The sequence below is a fragment of the Empidonax traillii genome, unplaced genomic scaffold (assembly GCF_003031625.1).
Source record: "Empidonax traillii isolate 1590-97213 ecotype Southwest subspecies unplaced genomic scaffold, ASM303162v1 scaffold27:size3997909, whole genome shotgun sequence".
NCBI lineage: Eukaryota > Metazoa > Chordata > Aves > Passeriformes > Tyrannidae > Empidonax > Empidonax traillii.
In genome coordinates, this window is record NW_020955220.1 from 487,347 (window position 1) to 498,991 (window position 11,645).

Genomic DNA, 11,645 nt, shown 5'->3' on the forward strand with positions numbered 1-11,645 from the left:
GGCCTGGTTTCTCCTCACCTTATGAGTGGCTGATGCTGCAGTGATGCTCAGATGAATCCAGCCACCCAGAGGCCACAGTGACACCATGAAGACAGGGATATACCAGGTGCTCAAACCACGGCACATGGCAGAAGGTCCTTCCCCACACATGTGGAAAAGGACAGCAGCATCAGGGTCTGTTCCCCTTGCCCTCCTGTCAAGGGCAAGAGATAAAAATAAACAGGAACCATTGATGGCCCTCTTTTCAGTGGTGCCTGGGCTTTAAGCACTGACTCTATTTCTGTGCCAACCAGGAACTTTCTGGCAGAAGGTGGCATCTGGGGCCATGCTTGCCCCACTGCTTTGCCCCCTGGGTGGAGCAGGGGCAGGTGAGGCATGTGTTTGGTGCAAGGATGCCTGAATGTGCAGGTAGTGCTTCACCCCAAGGTGGGAAGGGTGGCATGGTAGGGATAGCCCAGGAGGCTCAGCACCCCTGTCTGGGTCACCTCCAGCTTGTCTCCTCTCTGCTCAGGCTCTAACCCAGAACTGAAGGTGCATGTAGGAAAATCTCAACTCTTCCTGACTTTTTTTTCTGCTCCCAAAACAGCTGCAGCCCCAGCTGCTCAGCAACTCATGGATGCTGGACCTGAAAACATGTGGCATGTGGGGACCGAACTCAATAGGCTGGGCAAGGGGAGCCAGAGAGGGAGGCAGCCCTGAGCCAAGGGGCTGGGGGCCACAGAGGGGGAGTGGGATGTCAGACTGAAGGCAGAGCTGCCAGGAAACCCCCCTCTGCAGCAGGGGCCTGGAGGGGGAAGGGGTTGGCTGGCAAAGGCAGATTTAGGGGAGTTGAAGCCTGGTGCATTTTCCATCGTTAGACACGGCTGGATTCACAACATGACTGAGTGAAAGCCCTGGAACCCAGAATGAATTTGCAGGAGGGTGTTGGAAAGCAAAAGCAGATTTTTGCAGCGTGGTGAAGGAAACCAGATCCTTAGAGGGGTCTTTCTTTGCCTGAGCTTCACCAGGGAAGTAAATCCTACAAATTCCTTGCTTGGAGGAGAGGAGCTGGCTGTGTCATCCCCGGCATGGCATGCGGAGCAACATGCAAATATACAACGTGTTTGTGCTGAAAAGTCACACGCTGGCTCCCCCATTCCTCAGAGCCAGGGAAACTGAGGCAGGGAGCAGCAAAGCAGCTTGCCAGGGAGGTCTGGAGCCCCAGCCCTGTGCATGACAGTTTTGCACTGCTGTGGCATGGAACATGCCCACCATTGCTCCCAATAGCTCTGCTCCAGCCAAGGTAATGCCACTGTTTGCTCCCCAATACCCCCTTCATACCTGGTTCCTGAAATGGGGCAAGTGCAGATACCCCCAGGAATTATCCCCCTATTTACTTACAGCAGCTGCTCAGCTTTTCAGCCTATCTTTCCCAACCAAATTACAGGCTGAGAAATGCTTTTGACCACATCCTTAGCCGTGCTCACCCCTCCCATTCACTTGTCCCCAAGGATCCCTGCAAAGTTGGTTTCTGCCCCGCACTCCAGTCCCTTACTGCCCCTTGGATGGAGCCAAGCATTAGCCCAGGTCCCGCACACGGCCGGGAGTGACTCCAGTGTGGGGGTTCGCGGGGAGGTGCCGGTGCCGAGGGGCTGGAGCGGCAGAGCCCCGGGGTCAGGGTGCGGTGCGTGGCGGGACCCCGGCAGGGAAGGGGTGCCGGCCAGCCCGTGTCCCGGTCCAGGGATGGGCCGCGGGCCCGGAGAGGGGCGGGGGGATTCACGTTTCGCTGACATCACGGCGGTGCTGGAGCGGCCGGGGGCCAGCAGCCCCGAGGGCCAGCAGCCCCGCCGCCACGGGCACTGCGCACCCGCGGCCACAGGCACCGGCGCCTCCGGTAAGTGGCGGCTTACGGTGGGGTGGCTCTCGGGGGACCCCAGGGGACGCTGTGCCCCTTCCCAGTACTTATCCAGGACCCCCAGTGTCTGCACCCCTAATGTGGGGATCCAGAGACCAACTTTGCAGTTATACTCACCACCCTTTCTCTGGCCCCCCACATCCATCAGGGGATGCAGCCTTGCTTCGTACAGGCTGGGGTAGAGTGCGCCGGGGGGAACTTCAGCACAGGGATTCCCTGCCCCTTTCCACACCCGGGGGGCCTCACTGGTCTCTGGTAAACGGGTCAAATCTTCACGGTTTGTTGTCGGGGGGCGCATGTATGTAAGCCACTGTCCAGGCAATCGTCACCACCCCACCCCAGCCCTGGGCTGCGTTAGTGGGGGGTGGTGCAGCTGGGAGAGCTGCAGCCTGTCCCTCGGTGCTGTTCCCAGCAGGAGGAGAGAGGGTAGCCTGTCCACCTGGGTCCTCTCCCCAGCCCCGCTCACTGATGCTGGGTCACTCTGGGGCAGGGGACTATAATTTAACCCCGCCTCAGGGAAGGCAGCCAGGGTGTAACTTGGAGCAGGGGGAGGATGTTCACAAAGGGGTTTGGTTGACTGTCACCCTCTCTAGGGACAGGCTCTGGGACTCCACATGTCCCCCCCAGCAGAGATGAGAAGCCTGGGGCAGATCAGCCCCTGCTTAACCCTGGGTAGGTAATGAAGGCTTGGGGTTTGGGGACAGGGACCCCGCTGTGCTAGTACAGGCTGACCACACTGGGCACTGGGTCTGCTGTCAGTCCACTGGCTGCCCATCTGTGTGCTGAGCTCCTCCATGCTCAGCCTCGGTTGCCTGTGGAATGACTGATGGGATCACAAAACCTTCTTGGGGGGATGTTTTTTCCTCTGCTCAAGTGTGTGGTGTCTAAAAAGAGGGGTTACAGTGCAGGGAGGGAAGGAGGACGAAAGCATACTCCTGGCTTGGCTGCCTCCAGCACAGAAAGAGCACCTTGTCTGCAGGATCAGCCACTCCGTTGTGCTTGTATGGATGGTGAGGGAGGAAAAAAGGGCTTGTGACTCTTGAGAACTGATGGGTAAAGGAAAGAGGCTTGAGAGCAGCTTCCTGAGAGGAGGTGAGGAGCAGGGTACAAACCAGCTGAGCCATAATGATGTAGAATAGCCTGTCCAGTGCCCTGCCAACCCTGTGGCTCCTCAGGCCATGCTGGGGTCAGAGCAGGCTGGACTTTGCATGCTGGTCTGCCAGGGAAGAAGAACGAAACCTGGTGGGGCTGGGGTCAGCAACCTCATCTGACTAGAAGTTGTACAGCATCTCAGGGCAGGAGCTGATTGGGGAGCTCCAGGGTGTGAAGGATGTGGCTGTGGGGCTGGAGGTGAGAGGGGTGGGACCAACCCTCCCCTGCACATCAGGCATCACTACCACTCAGGGCAAGCCAGCCAGGAGCCAAAGGGATGGGAGATTCTTTCTGCGCTGGTAACACACCTCCTTCCTCCTCACAGGCCAGGATGGCTCCTCAGATCTAGACAGGAAGGCCAGAGAAGTGCCAGAGATACCCATCCAAGTGCCAGTGGGACTGGGATAGCGGAGCTGTCATGACGATGTCTGAAACCAAGCCCCTCAGCTCCTCTTGCCTTGTGCTTTCCTTGCTCTCCTTGTACTGGGCTTTGCTCCAGCTGGGCCAGGCTTTTCCCAGCACCTCTGACTACCTCCAGCGGGGCTGGCAACGGCTGCTGGAGGAAGGGGAGGGCTGCGCCGAGTGCCAGCCGGAGGAGTGCCCGACACCTCGCGGGTGCCTGGCTGGCACGGTGCGGGATGCCTGCGACTGCTGCTGGGAATGTGCCAACCTGGAGGGACAGATCTGCGACCTGGACAACACCAACCACTTCTACGGCAAGTGTGGGGAGCATCTGGAATGCCGGCTGGATGCCGGGGACTTGCATCATGGAGAGGTGCCCGAGCCTCTGTGTGCCTGCCTCTCCCACCTGGCCCTCTGCGGCTCCGACGGGAAAACCTATGCCCAGATCTGCAGGTTCCTGGAAGCTGCCCGTGCCCACCCTGATGCCAACCTCACCGTGGCCCATGAGGGCCCCTGCGAGTCAGGTAGTGCCCCTGGAGCTGCAGGATGGATGGAGGCTTGTACCTCTCGGGAATAGACAGGCAAGGGGGTCTGGCTTAACTGTTTCTCCTGACAACAAACCCACAGCGTCCACAGGGATATGACAGCACTGGGGGCTGCTCCATACAGTGCCAGGTCTCCCCTGGTCTCCCCACCCTGCTGCTCCAGGGCAGCCCTTGCGGATCAAGCTCTTGGAGAGTTCTGGGAGCAGCTTTGCCAAGAGGGAGTGGGGTTTATGGGAAGCAACAAATCCTGCTGTAGCAGATGGGGAAGTTCCAGGGAATTGTTAGCGAATTCTTGGCGGCAGTGCTGGGTTCACATTGGCTTGTTGCTCCCAAGAAATGCTCCTGCCTCCTGCAAATGGAAACCTGGGTCTGTTTGACTTGGCTATGTGATCTCCATCTCCTATTTAAGACTTAGCTGAGAGGGGACAGACTGGCAGGGAGGCTGTGCCCCAGCCTGCCCAGACTGGCACAGGTCACCCAGTGCTATCACCACGGCCCAAGGGGTGTCAAGGTTGACTTTATTTTCTGTAGATCATCATATTCTTGAGTTTTTTGCCAGGTGTATTTGGAGGTGGAAGACTTCCCTTGACCTCTGGCTCATGCTGTGGGCCAGATTGTGAAACAGCTGTGGGTTGGAAGGGTAGTCCTTACTCTACCACTCCAGGGAAGGGATGTGGAACCTGGAGATGTTGGTTTTATCCAGCAGCTGGGGACCTGCTGACTCCCTTCATTGCTGGCATTAGCCCTGTGTCAGAGCAGAGGCCATATTTTTCTGGAAGCTCATCTACCTTATCCATCCCCAGCAGCCTTGGGCTGGATGAGCACCCCAATTGCCTTTCCACTGCAGGAGGAGCATGCTCCGATTCCTCAGGAGAGCTTTGCTTTGTAGGGTTGCTGTTATTGCACTGTTCCTTGAGCATCACTGCACACGTGGGGAGACTGAGGCCAGAAGGGATGACACCCCACAGTGGGCCAGGGGGGACTGGGGAGGAAGTCCACAGTCCCAGCTGTGAGGAGGGACCATCTTCTGGGGAAAGATGAGGGTCTGCCATGGGTAGGAGAACAGGGGCATGGGAGGGGTCCCAGCATCTCTACATGAACCAAATGCTGCTGCCCAAGAGACCAGCCCAGGAGAGCCCACAGAACCTGCCAAGGGTGGGACCTCTTCTGAGCCCACCCTGCTCTCCTGTACCTCCCTCCCCAGAGCCCCAGATCACCTCTCCTCCCTATGACACATGGAACATCACCGGGCAGGACGTCATCTTTGGCTGCGAGGTCTTCGCCTACCCCATGGCATCCATTGAGTGGAGGAAGGATGGCACAGACATGCTGCTGCCTGGAGATGACCCCCACATCTCTGTCCAGGTGAGTGGTGGACACAGGCCAGGAGTGACCCAGTGCTTCTCAGAGCTCATGGGCAGCCAGATCTGACAGTGGTCATACTCAGGGGATGGCCAAGCCTGGCTGCCTGGGGATGAGAAGGGGTGACTGGAGACTGCATACAACGAGGACTGGCTGAGCCAGGGCTGGTGTCTTGGTGGTAGGAGCCATCAGCAAAGCTCTCTTCTACAATTTCCTCTAGTAGTTTTTGAACTTATTCATATTTTTTAGGACCTGCAGAGTCCTGCAGCAGGGAGTTTCCCACCTCCCTGTCTTTAGTTTGTTCTGCTTGCTGGTTTCATTTGCAATCGTACTGGCAGGGCTAGAGGAGAGGCCCTCCTAATTGCCTTCCAACCTGGGTTATCCTCTAGTCCTACAAGTATATCTTGGCAGTCCCTGCCTTTTTTTTCACATCAGCAGGGCATCCCTCCCAGAGCTGACAGACCCAGGGGTCAGCATCCTGCCTGTGGCCAGCCCCAAATATAGCACACAGCTGGGCGTACCTAGCTATTAGAGGGTGTGGGCAGAGGCACAGGGGCTGTGCACCTCAGCCAGGCACCAATGGGGAGGAAACTATGGTGGGATGGATGTGGGAAGCCAGGGGAGCTGGTGGAACCTGGCACCATTGTGGTGTGACATGCTGGTCCCCTTCCATCTTTCTGGCCTTCAAGCCTCCCCACAGCCTGTTGCAGGATCCGATCAAGGATCTCCACCCCAAGCTACCCTGTCTAGTTGGAGGAGACTCTACTATCCTCCACCCCTGGCCACTGCACCATAATAGCAGCCTGCAAACACAGCTGCAGCCCAGCTGGGTCAGGAAAAGCCTATTTATTCCTGGGGATAAACAGAAAACAACATGGTTGCTGCCAGAGCAATCCTGGGACCTCACTGCCTGCCAAAACAGGGGACTTGGGGCTCTGTGGCACAGATGCCCCCTTGTTTCTGCCACAGGTGTTCACTGAAATCCCTCCTTCTTGCAGTTCAGAGGTGGCCCTCAGAAATATGAAGTGACAGGCTGGCTCCAGATCCAGAGTGTGCGGGTGACAGACGAGGGCACATACCGCTGCTTTGCCAGGAACAGCGTCGGGGAGGTGGTGGCAGTCGCCAGCCTGACTGTCTTCACGCCGGGTGAGCACCGTGTCCTTGTCCCCATGCTCTCATGGGGACGAGGGAAGGGATGTCTGGGCCGAGTGCAGGGGTACAGCGGGAGCTGTTGGAGTACAGGGCTGTGCTGGGGATTCCCCAGCAAGCTGCTGTGCATGGTTTGGCTCTGGTCCTTGTGGGGAAGGGGACTGGTACTGTAGGGCAACAATGTCACATTGTCCCCATGCTGCTGTTTCAGATCAACTCAACCTGACAGGCTTTTCCCTGCCGAATGCCCACGTGACACCTGAAGACTATGGGGACAGTGAAGAGGACTACTACTAGCCCAGAGACAGGATGTCTGGCTGCAGAGATCACCTTGCCCACAATGACCATTCCTGTGTGTTGGGGACATCTCTGGAGCAAGCACCCTCTAGCCCAAAACTCCTTCTCTGGACAATCCTGGCACACCAGCTTGTTTTTTGGGGTGGGGGATAGGGTGACACATCCTTTTGGGGTGCTCAGGGAGGGGATACTGGCTGGTTGGTGCCACAGGGCTGGGACCAGGGGCAGCTCTGCCTGGAGCAGGGTGGGTCTGTCCTCTGGCACTGAGTGGAGACATAATGGCAGCTGAGACACTGCGGAGACACCTATGCCACGTGTGAGGAGGACTTGGTGCTGGGGGTGGAGACAACTCCCTTTGAGAGAGTGAGGGCAAGTCAGGGGCATCACTGCCCTGTAAAAAGCATTTTTGGGCAAGTTGGAGCAGAGGTTAGGACCTGGCTGTGACACCCAGTGTGTCACCCCCATGTCTGTTCTGTGTTCTTTGAGCACAGAGACAGCCTGGCTTCTCCCCAGCACTTGAGGAACCTGCTGCCAAAACATTCTCTCTTCTGTTTTGCTTTTAACCAGAAAAGTAGTGATTTGAGGAAACCAGACACTTGTGGTTTCAGTGCTGTCTTTTCTCCAGCCCAACTGCCCTTGTGGTCAGAAACACTTTGGCCTTTTTTGACTGACTTCATGCTCTCCCCTCCATGCAGCTCTTTCCTTTGCCATTTCAGTTAAAGTTATTTAAAATATACATGTAGGTCAAAGCCAAGAGGCAAGTTGACTGTCCTGCATCCACAAGGATGATTATGGGGGTGAGGGAAGGTGCAAACACTGTGGATGCTACCTTGTCCATTGTGGGGTTGCTTGAGTCAAGGAGCCTTCCTGCCCATTCTGGTGCTCACAGTTGGTCCTGGTGTGGGTCCTGCCCTTCTCACCCCACAGGAGATGGGGATGCCATCTCCTGTGCAGTGGGGATGCATCAAGCCATGTAATTGTACCTCCATCATTTTGGATCCTATCCCACTACTGCCCGTTTTCATCTTGGGGTCCTAGGTTCTGTGACAGTGGGGTCTCCACCAAGGTGACCACAGCCCTGTCAGTATGGAGCAGCTCTGTGCCTAGGTGAGGAAAGACAGGCAGACACCAGTTTCTACTGGAAATGCTATCTTAAAAAAAAAAAAAAAATCTCACCTACCTCCTGGCACTGGTGATTTAGAGCAAACTTTCATTTGTGGGGAGCATGGGAAGGAAGCTCAGAGCTGCTCTGTTCCCAGAAAGGGCTGTCAGGACCCCTTCCATGGGCATTCTGGGGCTCAGCTCACACTCAGGGGGTGCTTTTCCCCACAAACCAGCATATACAGGACTTCTGGGGCTCAAAACCTCCATATGGACCAAACCACTCCCAATTAGTCCCAGCTCCAGGGAGGTCCAGAGCTGTGGGCTAGGGCAGGAAGCCAGACCCCATGAGGAAGGAGTTGGCCAGTCCCCCAGGCAGGAGCAGGCAGGATGCAATGAGGCTGGTGGCTAAGGCGCCGCACTACTCTCCTTCACTTGTTTTTTCTTTTCTTCCTCTTTCTCTTGAGAGCTGGCTCAGATGACTCAATTACAGCACTGAAACCTGAACAAGCAAAGAAAAGGGATTTGTCTGGAGCTGGCAGCACAGCAAAAATTCCTGCAGACGGTGAGGCTGGGCCAGCCCCGGCCCCTTGCACCACAGCTTGACAGGGCACAGCCGTCAGCACTGCTGCCCTGCCTGCTGAGGTGCCTGCCCTCTCTGGTAGCAAATCCTTTCTCAGCTGGGGAAATGCAAAAGCCACCCATGTCTCAGTTTCTCCTTCCCTCTAACAGTGTAACAGCATCCTCCTGGGGCTGCTGCGTTAGAGCTGGAGGATGTTCAGGAAAGAGCAGGGACACTAATGTGCCACTGACTTTTATTTTGCTTTTTTTGGGTGTAAAATCTGCTTTTGGAGAAGCTGGGCTGCTTTTACCAATCCTGATCCCCTCCCTGTTTTGCACACAAATCAGCTGGTGGAAGTGGGCCATGCTCAGGCTGAGGCTGCCATGGGGAAATCTGAGAACGTCCCAGAGCTTCAGCAGGCAGGAGCTGCCCACTGAGCTCCCCGCCGGTGCCCGGGGCTGGCCCCTGGCCAAGGCTGCCATGCCAACCCTCCTCAGGGCCAGGCTCACCCTGTCCGTGTCGGCACAAATCCAGGTCGTGTGGGGTGTGGATGCAGCACTGGGCTGGCTGGGGAGTCTCAGATGGGCCGTGCCCCTGTCCCTGGCTCTCCATATGCTCTGCAGGACAATGCCATGCATGGGCATCTGCATTTTGTTCCCAGTCCTTGCCACCTTGTCCCTGTGGTACCTTGGGGGTACGTGGCAGGGGATGCTGTTGGCTCCTGCAGGAAGGGCAACAGGGATGTGATGACTGAGAGAAGGGGAAACTTAAGCAAGAGCCCTTGGCCAAGATTAACCAAACCAGGGGCTGTGTCTCCCAGTTTCCTCAAATCCCAGTGTGGGAGAGGGCTGTCTGACTGGCAGGCTGGAGCTCAGCCAGTATCTTGGCTCCGCTCCCCACAGGATGAGGGGCAGCAAAGGGGCACAGAGAGGGCTGTTGTCCCCTCATCCCAGCTCCCAGTCTTGCCATTTCCAGCCACTTAAAAATTAAAGGAGCCAATATTGCTGCACGGCTGGAATCGGTCACTGCCACAGAGCTTAATTGAGGTTATTTGTTGGCTCTAGAAATGTTTGGTCACCTCTGCTACTGGCTGCTCAGATGTTTCCTGCAGCTCCTGCCCTGGGGAGGGGGTCTCTGCAGTCTCTGCAGCCCCCCCAGTCTCTGCAGATGCTGTCCTCAGCTCCAGGAACCTGGAGGGTCCTATGGACCTGGCCAAACCTGGTGTCCATGTGGGGACAGAGAGTGTTCCCCAACAGAATGCAGCACCAAATTCTTTTGCAGGCAAATTTTTGGGGTTGTTGCTTTCTGAGGACACAGAGGGTTGAGTGGTTCCTGCCAGCCCAGTGCCTGCACTCAGCCCAGGGACAAGATCAGGTGGACTGGGAAGTGCTAACATGGCCATGGGATCCAGACATGTACCCTCACAGGCACCTCCTGGGATGAGCAGGGTGTGGATGCCTCCCAGAGCACCACAGGTCACCACGAGCCTGTGTACAAAGAAAGAGGGGCTTGTCCTTCCAGCACCTGAAAGACCCTGAAGACATACACTAATGGACCCAAACCCGTGTGGTTAAAAACTGCCCTGCCACCATCAAGTGTTTTGGTCATCCCCATTGTGGATCACAGCTCTGGGTGCTTAAGGGAAATTCAGGTAAAACAGCCCCCCCAGCCTCCAAAACAGCTGCTTTCTGCCCCAAAGCTGTGGTTGGCTTGCACCCATCCCCTGCTCCACGCTGGTGGGGCTTCAGCACTTCTCACCATTCCAGCCTTCAGTGCAGGGGTGCTATCCAGGACCCCAGATCACTCTGGAGACCACCATGGGCCAGGAGATGGTTGGCAGCTGACCCAGATATGGCTGACCTGACACATTTGGTACCTTCCTCATCTTTGCACCCCTCAGTGCTGTCCAGCACTCACCATGAAGCAGGAACTATGAGCAGCCACAAAGCCACAGGGTTTTGTGGTTTGCAAGGAAACTCCACCAAGTTTGGCAGGTAAATATATTCCAGTAGCAAACACAGACTGTCACTGTCCTTCCCTGGCTTTGAGGGTGCTGAGACCTGCCCCTGTCTGGGCCTGGGCAGAAGGTACACAGAATAATAGAATGGTTTGGGCTATAAGGGATCATCTTGTTCCAACCCTCCTGTCATGGGCAGGGACACCTTCCACTAGACCAGGTTGCTCAGGGCTCCATCCAGCCTGGTCTTGAACACTTTCAGGAATGGGCAGTCCATGGATTCTCTGGGCAACCTGTTCCTAATGCCTCACAAACCTCCCAGGGAAGAATTTCCAGGCACATGGTGTCATTCTTGGGCATGTCCTGTGCAGGGCCAAACTTGGACTTGATGTTCCTTGTGGGTCCCTTACAACTCAGAATATTGTGTGATTCTGTGATTCTTCTCAATACCTAATCTAAACCTACTCTCTTGCAGTTTAAAACCATTCCCCCTTGTCCTGTTATTACATGCCTGTGTCAAAAAGTCCCTCTCTCCAGATCTCTTGTAGCTCCTTTAGGTACTGGAAAGTGCTCTGAGGTCTCCCTGGAGACTTCTCCAGGCTGGACAGGCCCAACTCTCTAGCACGTTTCCAGCCCTCTGAGCATCTTCATGGCCCTCCTCAGGACTCACTCCAAAAGGTCCACGTCCTTCTTATGTTGAGAGCTGCAGAGCTGGAAGCAGCTCTCCAGCTGGGATCTTGAAAGAGCAGAGTAGAGGGGCAGAATCACCTCTCCCGAACTGCTGGTCACAATTACTGTGGTGCATCCAAGCCTCCATCCCAGGGACCACATTTGGGCCACAGCCGTGATTAGCCGTTAAACAGTGCCATCTCCTGGCAAAGCCACCGGCCACGCCGAGCCCTGCCACCGTGCTGGGCAGCCAGCAAAGCTGTGTGGGGCCTTGGGCATCCCTGGAGCACCACGGCCCCCCAAATCCAGCCCTGCCAGATCCATGCCCTGTCCAGCCCTGGCAGCACTTCTGCATTGCTTGGAGGGGTGATGCCACTGCAGTATGAAACTGTCTTGGGATGATCGCCAGAGCAAGAACATCCTCTCGACACTGGCTTTGGGTAGCTTCAGCAGGCACAGCTGGGATGGGGCAGAGCCTGGAGATGTTCAGCTGCAGTGCTTGGGTGTCTGCTTTGAACTAGGGCTGCAAAAGGGTCAACACCCCTTCTGGCCACC

The 11,645-nt window shown here is 56.4% G+C and overlaps 1 protein-coding gene across 1 annotated transcript; it reads left to right on the forward strand.

Annotated features, from left to right (window-relative positions):
- Positions 1 to 1,767: 1,767 nt before the first annotated feature.
- KAZALD1 (Kazal type serine peptidase inhibitor domain 1) lies at positions 1,768 to 7,998 on the forward strand. The gene is made up of 5 exons (XM_027909665.1): positions 1,768 to 1,873; positions 3,372 to 3,972; positions 5,198 to 5,358; positions 6,354 to 6,501; positions 6,716 to 7,998. Exons 2-5 carry the CDS (start codon positions 3,465 to 3,467, stop codon positions 6,799 to 6,801), a joined length of 903 nt encoding a protein of 300 aa, XP_027765466.1. The 5' UTR covers positions 1,768 to 1,873; positions 3,372 to 3,464; the 3' UTR covers positions 6,802 to 7,998.
- Positions 7,999 to 11,645: the final 3,647 nt, after the last annotated feature.